This window comes from Ascaphus truei, chromosome 4 (genome assembly GCF_040206685.1).
Source record: "Ascaphus truei isolate aAscTru1 chromosome 4, aAscTru1.hap1, whole genome shotgun sequence".
Taxonomy (NCBI): domain Eukaryota; kingdom Metazoa; phylum Chordata; class Amphibia; order Anura; family Ascaphidae; genus Ascaphus; species Ascaphus truei.
This window is the reverse complement of record NC_134486.1, coordinates 312,532,887-312,550,816: the sequence shown is the minus strand read 5'-3', so window position 1 is coordinate 312,550,816 and position 17,930 is coordinate 312,532,887. Positions and strand designations below refer to the sequence as shown.

The 17,930-nt window shown below is 43.1% G+C and overlaps 1 protein-coding gene and 1 long non-coding RNA gene across 4 annotated transcripts in view; one reads left to right on the top strand and one right to left on the bottom strand.

Annotated features, from left to right (window-relative positions):
• Window positions 1-1,640, bottom strand: part of LOC142493599 (uncharacterized) — a 48,250-nt gene extending 46,610 nt beyond the window's left edge. Inside the window, exon 1 of the long non-coding RNA XR_012801147.1 lies at window positions 1,503-1,640. This is a non-coding gene — a long non-coding RNA (uncharacterized LOC142493599). The remainder of the gene's footprint in view (window positions 1-1,502) is intronic.
• LOC142493597 (uncharacterized) overlaps window positions 1,589-17,930 on the top strand; it is a 36,983-nt gene continuing 20,641 nt past the window's right edge. For 2 of the 3 annotated variants that reach the window (XR_012801146.1, XM_075597855.1), the window contains exons 1-9: window positions 1,589-1,657; window positions 6,348-6,419; window positions 7,022-7,142; window positions 7,554-7,656; window positions 12,880-13,002; window positions 15,426-15,542; window positions 16,052-16,200; window positions 17,265-17,364; window positions 17,513-17,638. Coding sequence is in view for 2 of the 3 variants with exons in the window: in XM_075597855.1 (XP_075453970.1) it covers window positions 1,639-1,657; window positions 6,348-6,419; window positions 7,022-7,142; window positions 7,554-7,656; window positions 12,880-13,002; window positions 15,426-15,542; window positions 16,052-16,200; window positions 17,265-17,364; window positions 17,513-17,638 (930 nt within the window). In the remaining variant the exon portion in view is untranslated. Of the gene's footprint in view, window positions 1,658-6,347; window positions 6,420-7,021; window positions 7,143-7,373; window positions 7,453-7,553; window positions 7,657-12,879; window positions 13,003-15,425; window positions 15,543-16,051; window positions 16,201-17,264; window positions 17,365-17,512; window positions 17,639-17,930 lie in introns of those variants that run through there. The other variant, XM_075597856.1, reaches the window with a different exon arrangement.

Genomic DNA, 17,930 nt, shown 5'->3' with positions numbered 1-17,930 from the left:
ATGAGGATTGGCTGATCATCAGAAATATTAACTCAAACAAACAGACAATAAGAAATAACCACAAAAAAACACATAACCCAGATATAAGCAGCAACTTATATAACAAAACGAAACAAAATTAAATAATACTGTAAACTTACTGCCTAAACACTGAATATCCTAATGGAGACAGCTACTACCCCAAGGAAAAAAATAACCTAGGTAGTCCCATGCAAAATCCAGGAAATTAGTAAATTGTGAACTAATGTGAAAAAATATAATGATCAGATAAGCAGCAATAATATGTAAAGGGAGATATATATAAGCAGTGACTCCCTGGATGCCATAGCTAGATGTAGCAGATGTTAGCAAAGGCAAACATTCAATCTGTGACCATAAGGCTCCGTAAAGAGTGGTAAAGTCCTGATACTTGCTTGTAGCTGTTCATAGCACATTTCCACTGCGCATGCGCAACATAGAATGGCCGCCGCTGCTGCTCTGTGCATGCGCAAGCTTCCCCAAGATGGCGGCTCCCTCTGCAACCAATGGAGCCCCCGGCGACGCAATCGCCATCCCGGCGCACACCGGCATCCTCTCTTCGAACGCCCCCTCCCACGGAGCTCCTGACACGCGTGCACGCGCACCCGCACGCCCCCGGCAACCGCTGCAACTCTCACAACCGCACAGACGTAACACAGCAAGGAGGGGGGCACAACCTCAGAGGGGGGAACCTGGCTACATCAACATAACAAATAAGGGGGGGCTGGTCTCTTGTATTACTTTATGGACATATCCCTATCTACTCTCCCCAAGGTTCCTCTCATCTTGTCCTCCAGGAACCTAACCTTCCAGAAACCTCCTATCCTTAATACTCAATTCTGACATAAGTATCCCTATGGCATACACTAACCTGCTGGTAACCCCTTAGGACGGGGGTTATATAAGTACTGTATATACAAATAAAGCCAAAAGCACACACATATTATTGGTAATATAGTGTTTGCATTTAACTAATTATATATGTTACAATTTCTCTTTAGGTGTCACTTTTTTGAAAGTGCCTCTATCCTGCAGAGGTAGCAAATAAACTGCACTTATTTTCATGTACCAAATATTGGAAGGTCTAATGGAATGATTTCATGATTAACATCAGTGCAAGTTTAGCTTAAACTGTTTTGACTGGGTCACTGTGTCTGGGTTCATATCACCCAAATAAACTCAGCTATCAAATAGGTTTTTCATGTTGGGTTCAAGGTCCAAAGGAAACAAGAACAATGTAGCTTCAGGGACCTCCATGTTAAAAAGTTGGCTCTAGTCAGATCAGGATGAGAGATTTGCCAACCAGGTCTGGATAAACCTTTCACAGCTGATCACCCTATAATGCACATTTATCCTGGGAGACAGGATGAGGGGCTCTAATGGCTAACAGCTTTTTATTTCATTTTTTTTTTTTTTACATGGATACTTTTTTGTCTTTACATCATTAATGTTAACTGTTTCACAGCCACTCCACCTTCACTGACCATGAAGGGGTATTCACAGTTCCTTTCCAAAGAAACCGTTAGCTGGCTGTGACGTCACCCACCGTCCCACTTAAATGCCACAGAGACCTGCACGCTGCACGCACGCGATAGCAACTCCTCCCGAGAAGCTGGTGGGATGGGCGCGTGCGGCACAGGTGAGTGACGCATCTGGCTAGAGGTTCCCAAGTGCTGTAGCATGCAGGGCGCGAGCCTTAACGGGTTTCCTACGCAATGCCCCTGTAGTTTCCCGCGCTTAGATGCTGCAGGACCTCCGCAGCTGCTCACTTTTGCGCAGTGGTTCAGTCCTACGAGATACCTGCAAACTCTAACTGCAAACTTATTCAAAGTGTTCCATGTCCGCTGGCACGAATGGAAATAAAGCTTCTGTTTTGAAGCATGTGTTAAACAGTTTCGTGCATAGACACCCACAATAGGTTTCCTAAGGTCCTGCCACGAAAGAGGTTTAATATAACTCCTGATGGCGTCACGTGAATGAATCCATACGGGGCGTAATTTCGGAAATGTGTTATTACTGATCTATATTTCTTTGCATCTGCATTGCTGTTGGTGAGGCAAAAGTATAGAGATGGTAAAAAAAAAAAATACAACTCCAGATCGTCCTGTTGGTGCGTTCCCAAATAGGGGCAAATTAAACTAAGGGACTGTGATGTATCTCCTCTAGTGCATTGCAGATCCTTTATGCTAACACAATGGATAAAGGTTAATCTGGTTGCCTTGGCTTTTTATTTATTTTTTAATGACTTGGTGTGGTCACAGATTTAATGTCTTGCAGTGTGCCATGTGTCCACATACCAACATGGCTCGTGGCCACAGTCAAATGTAACTTTTTATAGTGGGCAAAAGAGGTTTAGCAAACTCTACAAAGGTTTCTTGTAACTGGCCTCCCAATCCATGCTAGCACCACCCAATTACTGACCCATTAGGCCCCAGTCTAGCATGGGTTTTTTCCTCCGCAATATTACAAAGATACGTCCTTTCCTCTATTGCTCGATAAAACTCTGACTCAGGCCCTCATTCTCTCCTGTCTCAATTACTGTAACCTCCTGCTGTCCGGCCTTCCTGTCTCCCCTACAATCTATCCTTAACGCAGCTGCCAGAATCACTTTACTCTTTTCTAAATCTGTCTCGATGTCGCCCCTGCTGAAATCACTCTCCTGGCTTCCTATCAAATCCTGCATCACTCAATTCTCCTCACTTTTAAAGCTTTACACTCTGATACGCCTCCTTACATCTCAGCCCTAATTTTGCGTTCCGCTCAAGGATGTCTTCTCTACCCCCATTGTATCTAAAGCCCTCTCCCGCCTTAAACCTTTCTCACTTACTTTCCCACACCTCTGGAATGCCCTTCCCCCCCCCCCCCCCCAATACCTGACTAGCACCATCTATCCACCTTTAAAACACATCTGCTTAACGAAGCATATGAGTATCTCTGTGGCTGATAATTTACACCTCATACATAAAGCTTGGCCCCCTGCAGACGCACTTACCAGAACGCCCTCCTGCTGTCTCTATGTTCTTGCTACTTACCAATTAGATTGTAAGCTCTTCGGAGCAGGGACTCCTTTTTCCTAAATGTCACTTATGTCTGAACCACTTCTTCCCGTTATTTATTATTGTCACGTATATATTACTGCTGGGAAGCGCAATGTACATTAATGGCGCCATATAAATACATACAACCCCGAAACTTGCACTTTGACAAATCCCCAATTATTATTTTTTTTTTATGTTAAAACAAACTTTGTAGAAGACTTTAGAGAAAACCATGAAATAATAGAACATGTATGTAGCCCTGGTCTCTTTTCAGCCCCAGAGACCCCCTTGCCTACGCGCCGAGCGGTCGCGGGTGCCGCCGGAGGCAGCGATGGACCCGCCGGCACGCAGAGAAGGTTGGGGTCGGAGCAGGGAGCGCTCCGAGGCTCTGCGGCGCACCCGGCTAGCGGGGCCGCCATTGTGTCTGCTCGCGCATGCGCTGTGGTCGCACATGTGCAGGAGTTGCGGTGGCCATTAGGGAGTCGCGCATGCACAGTACAAGCTCGCACGCGGCCCCAATGCCACAGCAGCCTCCACGGGACTACAGTTCCCATGAGGCATAGGGAGGAATGCACCAGGTGCCTCATAGCAGCCAATAAGGCTCCCGGATTCCAGAGAGGGGAGATAGATACAATTTGCGGGGTTTGCAGAACCGCAGTTGGAGCTGGGAGCAGGAAGGGTGTAGGGAGCAAGCGGCTCTTACACCAGGTCAGGTTATCCCCAGGTCCCAGGTAGGCCCCACACCCCACTAGGTCAGTGGGTAGGTTCTGAGGGAAGGCCCCTAAGGTAGGGACCCTGACCTTAGGTGTGTGTGTGTGTGTAGTCTTGTCATTGACACAGCTGCAGTGCTGTGTGCGCTGACAAGAAGACACAGGGTTGAGTGCAGTGCAGCAGTTATTTGGTTGAGCTAGTGAGAGGGGATACGGAAGGTGAAGGAGGAGGTAGTGTGAGTGCAGGGGGTCCGTGACCCGCCTGCATAGGACAGCTTTTCCCCGCGGGCCCCTAGGAGAATCCCTGAGCCACAGTAGGTTGCAGTGCTGCAGGGAAGCCCTATAGTGATAGGAACGTCATCCCCTTACTAAGCAACAGCTAGGGACAAAGGTACAGAGTTGCGGTTGTGGCGAGTCGTTTGGGACCTGACGGCTGGACATTGAGACACAGGAGGCAAGCCGCTGATTCATCTGATCCTTTTCGAAGCTGTTACCGGTCACTGCTGTGACCGGAAGGTATTTACATCAAGTGCACCAACACCGGTCAACAGGCGCTGATCCTGCCTTAGGTATAACTCTTTGGGGACACTAGTGAAGTGGCCAAAGGACTGAGCCTTTACAAATACATTACCATACATGGACACGGTGTGGGGCATGCAGTGACGGGACAGAGACAGTACTCCTAAAGAGAGAGTGGCCGAGCCACTAGCGTTATAGTATAAGTAATGTGATATGTGTTATTGCCACGGTTTGTTATCAAAAGGTTATTGCGTTACAGTAAAACCAGTTAAAGTCATGTGTTATGTTTCTTGCCCAGGGGAATCTTACATGATGGGGATCCTGGTTAAGTGGAGGCGCTGCGCTAAGTAAGTGTTACCCCAGGCTCCCAGCTAGCGGAGGCTCAGATCTCCTGGAGCCACAGGTGTGTGCAGTACCCGTAGTCTCTTTGGAGCGTCAGAAAAAGGGCTACATGTATAACAGAGGGCAGGAGGTACCACACTTGCTGTGTATAGACTCCATAACAGTCGGTGTCACAGAACTTGTATACTAGCAAAAAAAACCTGTGCCTTATCTTCATTGCACCACAAACTGCTGTTACAGCTGTGAAACTATCACTCCTGGAACTAACTGCCATTCTCCCCTCCCCCCAGCAGACACATACATGTCCGGTATTATCTCATTTTTACTGGACAGAGTAACCAAATTCCGGGCTGTCCGGTTCGATACCGGACACCCGGCAACTCTAATCATGAGGGCCGGTGGTCCTTGTGGTGTAACCTGAAAGTCCGGATACTGAGCTTGTTTTCTAGGGGTAGGTCACGATGACGGAGACTGTGCAATGAGTGCTGGAGTTGGTTGTGGTGATGGCATTGGCACAACAGTCTGGCACTGAAAGGGTTAAAGTAGCAGTCCCTTTTTTTTTTTTTTTTTTTTTTTTTGCGTGTGTCCCCGTCCACCAACAGGTCAGGTTTTCAGGGTGACAGTAGGGCAAGCAGTGTTTGGTGGCCTGTCTAGTAGTGAGGGGTCGACTTGGAAGATATATTATGGTGTGTACCCATACTGGTGTTATCTTCTGGCTCATTAAACTGTAAGATGAGTCTGCATAAGGAGGCGTCCATGCTGCAGAAGATCGTGCGGAGGTGTGCATGTGCGGCGCAATCACAATGCTTTACGGCAGGGGTGGCCTAACTTTGTGCGCTGCGCCCCCCCTACTTGCCAGCCCTTGTGCTCGTGCCCTCCCCTTACCAAAAATCCGGTGTTAAATGACGCGCGGGGTGGCGTCATTTGATGCCGCGTTGCCATGGCGACGCATCACCTGGCAAGGTTGGAGACACTGCGGAGGCCTCACACTGTCCCTCGTCACTTCATTTAAATGCCATGGGGAAGAGCGCGGGGCCTCTGCAGCTGCCGCGCCTCCCCCAGAAAAATCTTGCGCGCCCCTCCCCACAGCAGGAGGGGGCGCGCGATCAATTAGTTCAATCTGATTCCTCATCGCGACGGCCAGGTCACGTCAGCTGTTTGCCCAATGAGGGCGAACCAGATCCGTTACGCCCCTAGACACGCCCCCCACGGCACGTCTAGCATCGACAAAAACCCCTCCGGCTTAACGCGGGTGAAGTCACAAGGGCGCAGTCTTCGGCAGCATGGACGCAGCCCAAGATGTTGCATGTAGCAAACATGCTGAAAATGGTCTTTCATTTGATGCAAACACGGAAGTATGAACGCGTTAATCGCTGCTTCAGACCAGGGTGCTGTTACCCAAGGCTGGCTCCAAGTAATATTCAGCCTTGTCCACAGGAAATAAATTACGGGAGGGAGAACTTGTTCGTTTTGTATTGTTGATAAAAGATGTTCCTTTTACCTTTTTTAAATTATGCAGACCTAGTTGCACTGGGGAACATGGTTATTGTGATTACTGCTTGTAAATGTAAAACATAGTGGTAATTCTCCTTTTCAGTCTTTAATTACAGGAACCATAAGTTGTTTTTTTCCGAGATGAGGAGCTTCAGTACCTAGTTTATACATCATTCATTGTGGTGTCTCTACATTTATCATGGTTTTTGTCTCTGCTGTGATGTAGGTAAACATTTGGATGACGTCGCTGAGCTCAAAGCGTACACAGCCCTTTCTTCAGGGGCTGTAACATTACCAGGTGAGGGGCTGTTTTATTTTTTTACTTTGCCTGAACTGATGGGTCACCAAGTACTGTTTTGCAGTCCCTGAACTCTGGATTTATTTATTTTTATGCTGTTTTTGCAATAGGGGGGGGATATAAAAATGGTATTGGGAAAGCAGACTATCTCCTGATGGTTCGATCTTCTATTGGAACCTGGGGTGAGGCTGATATTTGTGGCCGTTTTGTCTTCCCTGGGCAAATGTCTCTAACTTTAGTTTAAGGTGTCACGTGCAAGCGTGTGTGACCGGTACCCAAAAGACTTGCCATTTTAAGTGTTGTGGTCTCATCAGAGTAAACAAAATGGCAGCCGGGCAGTTGTTGCTTCTTATGGATGACCTCATGCGTCCATCTTTAGCATGCATGTAATAAAACACGAAATCTCACGGTTCAGCTCTGGAGGACCCCCTCTCCTCCTCCATACCTCCCCTTCCCCTTTGAGTTTCAATTTTGGGCAGAGGTGATACTTTAATCTTGATCCTGTAGTGTATGTCATTGTGAAATGCTGCAATGGGTGAAGCTTTTCCTTTTTGTGGAGTTATTTTAAATTGGGGCTTTGTTTTTTGTTTTTGTTTTTTAAGGTGGCGTTGACCGGCAAGGCCGGCCACTCGTGATATTCCCGAAAACTCAGCATCACAAACTTGCAGCGCTAAAGAAACAGGATATTGCCGATCTGTTTCAATATTTCTCATACTTGCTCAAGTAGGTGTTTTCTTTCTTCTCTCTCCCCCCCCCCCTTTTTGTTTATCTGCTACTCGTATGACAATGTACGTTTTCAGCCTCTAAAGCATGCCAATATTTTGTTAGTCACTTTCCATTAACTTTAAATGCTGTACGGCGAGTCTTGACTTGTTCTTTATTCTGATGTATTGTGTAGCAATGATCAATATGCCCATGTTTTCTATCATGTTTGTGCTCTTTATATAATCTTAGAGGCAGAAATCTGGAAGCTGTTGAGCCTTATTTGTGAAACTGACGTCCCAAGGAACTGAAATGGATAGTTGTAAATGTAGTGAGTTTAGTGGTAGATGCCCCGTTTTACACTGGCTTAACTGTTGAGGTAGCGTGTGTTAGTCCTTCACCCCCATCTAATATCTGCTCTTAATTTTATAGCTCATGTTCTCTGGGAAGCTGCAGTGTGTCAGTTGTCGTTGATTTGAGGACGTCCACAAAAAAGCTTATATCTGGTGTTGTGAACAGTCTCTTGTATACTCAGGTATTGATATGACTCTTCCTATAGTTTTGTTAACTGTACTTGCATAGTAGTTGAGGTTGAAAAAAGACATATGTCCAACCTATGCTCACTTAAGGCTGCGGTCGCTGGAAAAATCAAATAAGTGACTTCTAGCGATCGCGACAAAGTCGATGCGCCTACTATAAGCGCACGCAACGGCATCAATACATTTGTTTTGTCGCCGTCGCCGGCACGATAAGCGCAGCCTCAGATCACGGATACTTATCCTATATTTGTATTTACAGTATAGTGATCCAGAGGAAGGCAAACAAAAAGCCCCAGTGACACATCATCCAATGACACTGTATCTCATGAGGGGGAAATAAATTCCTTCCTTACTCCAAATAATGGCAATCCGATTTTTTTTTTTTTTTTTTTTTTTTCCCTTCCTCCTCTCCTCCTCCCCACCCTCCCCCTGGATCCACATCCTTCCCATTTTCACTTATTTGGTATATCCTTGTCACGTACACCCCACTTGAGAGCACGTAACCTGCATACGGGACAATGGTTAATACTCTGCTCGCAAGCAGTCCCATATTTCACCTCTGCAAAGGTCCCTCAAATGGACAATATCTCCTCTACAGGACAAGTATTAATACACCGCTCGCAAGCTGTCCCACTCTTCACCTTTGCAAAGGTCTCTCAAATGAGTTAATATCTCCCCTAAATCCGTCCCAAAATACTGTCACGAAAAGCACACAAGTGGGCATGTGATTTGGATATGCAATCAGTGTTAAAACACACGGCTACTCTAGACAACTCGCCTTTCGCCTGCGCCAGGTACCCCTTATGAGTTAATATTAACCCCTTTCTCAATTGCAATCATATCTATACACTGCTGCCACCATCTGGGAAATGCAAATAAGATGTAAAATTAATATTTGCCAGGGCCCCAGGTCCCTGTTTTATTATAGAAAACCTATGCACTTTAACACACCAAGAATCCGTTGTAGCAAAATGTGTCCGAAAATGTACATACTCCTTCAGAGCCCAAAGCATTACTTATTAAAACATTTAATAAATCTCTCCCTCACAGAGCTTGGATTACAAGAACATGCAATTACAATAAATGCAGAAGTTTCTCAAAATAAAAAAATAAAAAAAATAAACATAGACAGAAAACCCTATTCATTACCAAATGCCATAGATTCTCCCCAGAGGGGACACTGGAACAAATACTGTATGTGATCTCGTGTTCCTGAACCCAACACACCTCTGAATTTTTTTTATTTTTTTAAATATAAAACCTTGCTCTTATGTAGGATTCTTTCCCATTGAAACAACATAAACCTAGCCCCTATTAAATCAACACTGAGATTGACCTTTTTACGACAGAGTAAAAAAAACCTCTTGCAAAATGATATTTAAACTAAACCCTCAGAAGATAAGCGCTCATAACTTTCCTTAACTAATACTAAGACGCGTGAGTCGAATCAATACATTCAGAATATCTCATTAATATCTATCCCCCAGTTCCTGTTAAACATAGTGTGTGATGTCAGAACATGCCATTCTCTTACACGATTACAGATTTGTAACTCCTATTATGCAGATGAGATGACATCACATGGTGTTCTCATTTTTAATAAAGAGAAGAAGGAACAGAGGGCACAACGGATTTTGCAAATTCAAACTCATTTATTGAGCCAAGTGTTGGCTCAATAAATGAGTTTGAATTTGCAAAATCCGTTGTGCCATCTGTTCCTTCTTCTATGTACCCAGGACTGACTGCAGGCTTTCGTTCTAACATTGGAGCACCGGTAATTGTATCATTTTTTTTCTTTTTTGAGGTGTGCAGCATTCCTCTATTATCTGGACTAATTTTTAATAAAGCCATTCCTTGTTTTAATACAGCTGAACACTGTTATAACACAGTGCTTGGGGTCTACATATTGCCACCGCGTTATAACAAGGATCACATTTTTTTTTTTTTTTAAATGACGGCCGCGATCAGGGGTTCCGCCACCGTAGTGTGTGTGTGATCCGATCGCCTTCTGTCTGCAGATCCATATATCCACTATTGCCTGTCCCACCTCTTAATACTGTTGTTGCTGTGCCCTGTATTTTTACTGCACTGACATAAGGAAGAGAGCAGCTGGGGAGCCCGAGCAGTACTGCAGCAGTGACTGTGTCAGAGTGCAGGACTGAACTTGCAGAGAGCACTGAGATTGTAGCTTTGTCCTCTCATGGAACATCTGAGCTTGCACAGAGCCTTTGAATGTAACCTTTCTGCAGGGTGGAGCAGGTGATATCCACTGACGCCTCTGAATTCACAAGCATACATTCAATGTCTGGATGATAAGAGTCTATGGGAGTATCTTTCCAAAATGTCCATAAAAACCTCTGCTTCATTTACACTTGACTGAAGAAATATTTACTATGTTGCTATTGGAATATAATTTTTCTGTGTTACTCTTGTATATTCATGTTTAAAGCAGTCTTAGCTAGCAATAGTTAGAAGTTACAGCAGAGTAAAAGGAGCATGCAACGCATTACACAGCAGTACTTTTGTTTGCCCTGTAGGGGTTAATGGACATGTTTACACTGTATACAGATAGCATTAGGACTGGTATTTCATGGGAAATTAGATGGATTTAGCTTTGTCCCTTGGTCCTAATGGTGCAGCTCCCAATTCCTAGGTTTTGATTTCCCGTGCATGTTGCAACAGTGTAACCCAACAACCTTAAATCTTGTCCAGAGGGTAATTTTACAATGCAAATCTTGCAGGCTCTGCTCAGGGTGCATTTATTGCCAGTCAGAGGTGAGGCCTCCTTTTCTCATTGCACTTACGTCATGCAAATGTTTTTATTCTCCCACTCATCCTGTCTATCCTATCCGGTGGCTGTTTTCATGGGCTGCGAGTGAGTTTGAAGTCCAGAACGTTCCTACTTTAAAGTCTGAGACACCTACTGTTTGTTTTTCAAGGACCTCTGTTGGCAGAAAGTGTCGTGTTTTTTTTTTTTTTTTAAAGGAGCCATGCTCACACCGCGTTTATAAGCGGATCTATGTTGTAGCGGATTGCGCTATAACAGTGTTGAGCTGTACTTGGCCATGCCCCCTGGCCATCCATAAACCCTTTCCAGAGAATGCTTTGAAAAACCTTTGTCAGAGAACCCATTTCGTCCTTATCTTGACATCATATCTGTTTCTAACACTAGGCCTGGCTAAGGTGTTTGCATACCATAAACACTCTTTTTGTACTTCTCAAATCCAACTGCAATCGAGTTCCCTTTGAAATCCAACCCTATACATGGTATCTTTAAACGCAAATTCATGATATAGCTTAACCCTGTTATGAAACCATGTTATAACCTGAATCGCGAAATGGTCGCCGTGTGAGGACTTGCTCCTCTCCTGTCTACAGGTACCGCTCCTCTCCTCCTCCTCTACAGGTACCGCTCCTCTCCTCCTCCTCCTCCTCTGCAGGTACCGCTCATCTCCTCCTCTGCAGGTACCGCTCTTCTCCTCCTCCTCTGCAGGTACCGCTCCTCTTCTCCTCCTCCTCTGCAGGTACCGCTCTTCTCCTCCTCCTCCTCTGCAGGTACCGCTCCTCTCCTCCACCTCCTCTGCAGGTACCGCTCCTCCTCTCCTCCTCCTCTCTGCCGCTCCTCTGTCCACGTGCGTATATCTCGTTTGTTTTTTTTTTAAAGATTATTCAATGCTTTATTGCTAACGGACACACACTTCCCCCTACACTAATAATGTTGGCATAGCATGCAGGAATTGAACCAATGACCCTTCATACACTGAGAGCAATTCTTTACCTGCTACACCATAGGATTGGTGTGATGTCATGGATTCTATTATCAAACTTAACTTGTACTGTGCACTAGAAGTTAAGTTTGATAAGTCAATGACATCAAACCAATCCTATGGTGAAGTGATAGAGAATCCCTTATGAGAGCTGCAGAGAGGAGATAGCTGCAGATGCTGGGTAAGTCATCGTGCGGAGGCAATTTCGCTAAAAATAAATAAATAAAAACTTGGATATGTTTTTTAAATCGGGAGCCACGCTCAGACCGTGTTATAAGCGGATCCGTATTGTAGCGGATCACGCTATAACGGGGTTGAGCTGTATTATGACACCTTTTTTTTGTTTTTATATACCTTTTCTTTCTAAAAAATGTGTTTTTTTTTTTTTTTTTTTTTTATTATTAAAGATCTCTATTGTACTTGAGGTTGATCTGATACATATTTGCACTATGCTGTAAATTATACTTGTACAGTGTCCAAAGTCCAATATTTTTCTATTAGCACATAAATACATTAAAAAAAAATTCACCAGATTCAACCAATAGGAGCAGGAATCGTGGAGTTGTAGCTGTTTTGGCTTGCGTGCTTGCCATGATGTAATTCAATGTTTTTTAGTAGCCTCATTGGTCCTGGAGAAGAGCGAATTTGTGATACTGTTTAGGGACCAACATTGGAGTTCTTAATAGATTAAATTGTAGTCGAGCGCTTTCGAAACCTCGCAGGTTTCTTCACAGTACACTTGAAGAAACTTGGGAGGTTTTGAAGGCTCAGTACACCCTTTAGTGCTTGCTGGAATAGAAGTTTTAACATGCTTACTCTATATTCATACCATGGCTTCCAGGCGTGTTTTTTATTTCCTCCATTTAGTTGGCCCAGATATATTATTCGGAATAATTTTGTAGAGTAATTTTAAGCCTCGCATTCCAACGTTGTGTAAACACTGCCAGTGTTTTGCAGTTTGTTATATAATTGTGGGTGAAGGATGATATATATCTATATTGCTATATCACAGACTTGGCCTTGTCGCACATCCAAGATCTTTGGAAAGTCTTGCCTTTATACACTACTAGGTTAAATAAAGCATAATTATATAGGTACAGCAGGGCCCTGCTCATACAGCGGGTTCCAGGCCGCCACTGTAAAGCGGAAATCGCTGTAAAGCGGGGCCCTACTGTACTGTATTGTACCTTTTTGAAAACAGAGATGCAGAGCTGTAAACAGACTGTTTCGCTGACAAATTGCACCGTACAAGGAGTTTCGCACAGACTAAAACTGCTGCTTTAGTGACAGTCAGATACTCGGCTGCTGAGCGCGTCATGCCGAAAATCGACGGAAAAACGGAACAAGCGCCGAACCTAATGAATATGGGTGTACATTGGGAAGCGCTGTATGAGCGGAACGCCATAAAGCGGGGCCCTACTGTATATACATTTTAACTTGTATTCCCCGTAGAATGAACTTGGCATCGTCATAAGTGCTGTTTATGCTGTTCAACCAGAAAAGAGAGCATTGAGAAAATTCTTGAGGAAGGCGTCGGGAATAAGGGAAAAGGATTCTTCAGACAGACGGTGCAAGGTACATGAAGTTAATGTTTGCACTCTTAAAGCTGCATTTTATTTTTTACCCTAGGTAGGATGCAAGGGGTCCTTGGAGCTGAATTGTGTTGCTTTCTGCTCCCAGGTATCCCCAGCTTCACAAGATATATATGAATATACAGTCAATAGTGCTAAACAGGTATACGGTATACAGGTAACAATCACAGAACAAATAGTGACAAATCCTTATGGAAAGGCTAATAAACATACTCTAACGAATTTATAGAAATTATATATAATCAAACCAATTCATTGTCTCGTGAAAATGGTGTCCACAAATTAAAATTCAATGGTGATCTAAAATGGCCGGATCGTTACTGTGCAGCTTCTGATTAAATGAACCACATCTGGAGAAAATCTAAAAGGGCAAAATAAGAAGCGTGTGCCATATAGTGTAAAAAAAAAAAAAAAAAAAGTACACCTTAAAGCTGCAGTTCAGTCAATATCCTGCATGTGTGGGTTTTTTTAATAAATCAGTTCTGTAGTAAGAAAAAATACTTTTAGCATTTTCTGTTTTTAAAAAAAACAACTTTGAAAGACCAATTTTCTTGTATTCTATTTTAACAGCCATTTGCTAAGTCACTGCCCCTTCATGTCCTGTCACAAGCCCTGGCACACCCCTTTGTCAGCCCTGCCCTCCCTCTAGCACAGGGGGGCGCAAACTTTTTTCCCTGTGCCCCCCTGCCGGCTGTCCCCTCACTCCCGCGCCCCCCACAACCCCAACTTACCCGCGCTCCGGCGTAATGACGCCGCGTTGCCATGGCGACGCAGGGGGGAAGCCGCCGGAGCCACGGTAAGTTAGGTTTACAGAGGCCCTGCTGCTCCCCCGGCACTTAATTTAAGTGCCTTCGGGAAGCGCGCGGGGCCTCTGAAAACCCCGCACCCCCCGTCGGCAGTCTCGCGCCCCCCAGTTTGCGCACCGGTGCTCTAGCACATGTCAGTGCAGAAGTGCTCATGAATATTCATGAGCTTCCACTGAGACAGAGGCAAAAGAAAAACAGATCCCTTCACTAATTATGTCACCAAATTTCGCCTATCAATACATGGAGAACGAATTGACCTGCAGCTATACAGTTCTTTAGGTAATTAGAGATTGCACACATGAAACTATTGAAGTAAAAAAATTAATTAAAAAAAAAAGACTGAACTGCAGCTTTAAGACAATATGCGCACTCAAAGATGGTACATATTCGCTCGTTGTGAGAAACAATGTTGCAGCAAAACTGATAATGTATCTCGCAGGTGTGAAATCTAGGGAATTACACCAAGTGAATGCTGGATTAATTTTTATACCACATGATACCATATTGGTTACAATGATTATATAGATCCATACACCAGTCCAGACGTTCCGGTGACTATTGTCCACTGACTGGAAATCCGAGATCAACCGCTCCAGGGTTTTTTAATTTATTTTTCTTCTGCGATACTATTTCTCCCAAGGTGCAACTACGTGCCATCTTTGTGAGTGCAGATCTCAAGGTTGTTTGTGTGTATTTAACTATATACTTTTTACACTGTGGCACTTCTTATTGTGGGTGTCATTTTCAAATATTTAAATCGCACGTTGCTGGAAAAAAATAAAAATCTCTCATTACTGTACATTGTATGTTGCTGTGGGAATAGTAATAGCAAGTTTCAGAAAACTGTCGGGTCATTTACATTTAGTACCACACACGACCCCATTTTAACACTTTACATGGTTGGTTGAATTATTGCAGACACAATGATGCAGGCGTGCAAATGTGAACTTCATTATATTGGTAACATACTCACCGGTGAAATTATAAATGTATCATTAAACTAATGTTCATAGATATAAGGAAACAGAATAATTGAAACTATGGCATGTTTGTCACTAATGTATGTAATGTCGGAGCAAAATATATATTTTTGACCTGGCAATCTGCCTGACCTTTAATTCCCCTTTCTTTTAATAGTCATGCCACAATAGTGTGGCCTAGAAAGACTCCAAGCTGGAAATACAGCCATGAAACATCATTAATATTAACCCAACTACCTAGTGCTGCTGTTGTATAGAGAGGCTCTTGAGTCAGTCTAGTACATTTTCGTTTGTGCTTATATCCGCATTACCATGGTGATGGAGATCAGTGATCATCTGCCCTCAGCTAAACGTTTGCTGTACAGTACTTCAACATTTTTGTTGCTGTGCAACCAGAGCATTTCTTGGTTCCCTGTTTAGCAGAGTTGAGTCATTCGAGCATGTTTCTCCTATTCATCACTTAACCTTTGGCTGTTACATTAATGTGCTAACTATGATTTTCAAAACTCCTTACATATTTTCTATCTGGAACCTTTGTGCAGTAACACCATTGATTTTATACAGAATTTTTAGTGTCTTTTTTATTTCTGAAAGTAACTTGTAACTTTCTTCTCATCCAGTACGTGCTGTTGAACAAACCTTTTGAGCTTTTCAGTTACATTGATCAAAGTCATTTAACCTCTGAATTCGGTGGTCCCTTGGTTTACGAACATGAGAACTGGCTGAACTTTTGGAAGGTAACTTTCTACTTCGGCTGTGCTGTAGTAAAATGAAGCCTCAATGAAGAGGTGCTTCTTTACTTGTAATAAAACGTGCAACATCTATTGGCCCATTTGATGGAATGCAATTTGCTTCCAGTCCAGATGTTAATATTGTGCACTGAAAAGCGGTACAATCCTAAACTTCCATAAACAAGCACGTTACATTGGTCATCAGCATACACTTTCTCTATTACCAGGACCTGAGAGGGGGGTACTTGGATACAGTCCGAGTTGTATTTTATCTGTTTCAATTGTGTAAGAAATGGATATAATGCCAGATGGGTCTGAACTGATGCAAATAGCAAGTTAATTTAAGTATTGATATAACTTTTTTTTACAGGATTTACCTTGTTAATTGGAGGTGTCGGGGAATGCCTGTCTTTCAATGCGGTGCACTCCATTGTCCTCTTTCCAAATGTGTTAAATTTGAGCTAATCTTGACCTTGTAGGTGTAAAATGCTAACCCTTCTAATTTGTTGTCTCAGGAGATGGACATGAATTGGCAATGCATTGCTGCGTTTAACACATTACCAAGCAGTCTGCCTACTCTTCAGAGAGTGGATTGCCGTCAGTACCATATTAAAGAGCAGGTACAAGAACAATCTAAACCACTAGAAAATGTGTACTTGAAACGGTAAGTGTGAACTATAATTTAACACTTTCACTGCCTGAGGTGCCTGCATTGCACTGCATCGCATGCACCTCTTGTAGAGAAGGAGTTTGAGATGTGTATCTATTTAAAATGTTTAATACACGCATGTATAGAAGGCACTGTAGATGTTTTCGTAGCATCAATCATTTGTCCTCATATCTGCTAGTCGATTTGTCCTAATCACATTGTATGAGGTGCATTCTTGCGTGTGCATAGTCTGCTACGTGGTGCCCTCGTGTTCAAAGTGATGATAATGCTGACATGCATATATCTACATTAGTTTGTTTTTTAAATGTCCTAATTGGTCTGGTGAACCAGATAATTTTGCTATTCAGGAGTGCAAACCGTACAGTCCATCCTGTTAATCGGCTCCAGGTCCTAAACTCATTCAGAGAGGTCTGCTGATGCTCTAATTATAAAGTCTCAAAATGGTCAAAACGAAACGCTGGCCATTCAGTTATGTGGTAGAATCTGTGACTGAATAGATTAGAAAGTGGTCAATTGTAATTAGAATGTTGCAAAGTAGCTTCAGTTCCAGTTAATATCCTTTTTTTGTATTTTTTTTTTAAGATTAGAAGTTGCCTAAATGTGCATTTCAGCAATGAATAAAGAGTAACACAACATCTATTGTACTATATGTTAAGAGGGAATAGAATATATAACTGGACTGAGTAAATACAAAGTGTTTACAAAAATGGTGCGATTGAGTAGTGTTGTGCTCTTTATAATTCTCTGATCATAAATATAAAACATTAAGAATAGCTGAATCTTTTATGGCACTTAAAAAAAAATTAAGTTTGAAAGCATTCTAAACTAGGTCCCACCAATGTTGTATGGACAAAAAGGAATCCTCTTTACAGAAGAGCGGAATATAAATTAAACCCACTAGAATTTTCGTGTCGTGTGTTTTTTTTTTTTTTTCTCTCCACTATCCCCCTGATGCTCTGTAATGAACCTTGGGTTAATGTTAATACAGGAAGGCTTTACTCCTACACATACTTACATTCTTTCTAATAAGATGCATGTTTTTTTAATTCTGTATTCAGAATGGCTGAATCCACGCAAATGTCGTTACTGTGGAAACCAGCTTCTGAGCAAGCAGGGGCTTTGTTACAGAAGACTGAAGGGGCCAGTGAAGCTAACCAGGTGCGTCAACCTCTTAACAGATGGCTGAGCACTTATGGAAAATGTGTTCCTCTCTGTTATTGGTCACTTTACCTCACTACATTTGTAAAGATCAAAACTGTTTACATTTAATAGTGCAAAAAAACTTATTTTCTTCATTCCGGTTTAGATCATTCATCTTCTTGAGCAGTCCATGACAAAATGTGAGAGTTTTAAGCTACAGCTTGCAGGCAGTGAAATCCAGGCTAAGTCTATGAGAGAAGAATATGCAGCAGAAATTTATAAACCTGCAATGGTGAGACCCAAATATACTTTATTTTTTGATGGTGACTTTCTTATTGTCTGTATTTACACTAGCTCCTAAATCTTAATATTAAAGCGGCTTTTCTTTGGAAAAAAATGTATAGAGGTTTCTATTCTCCTCCCCCCACCCCCCCCAGATTTGAAGCAGAGGGTCTCTGGAGCGGAACTGTTATCAGCTCTGGGGGCTCCTGTTACTGTGATGCAAACATCTGAAGGTGTTGCCAGTATCAACTCTGTTTTATAGGTTCCACAGGCCAATAGAAAGATGCAAGCGATCACATCAC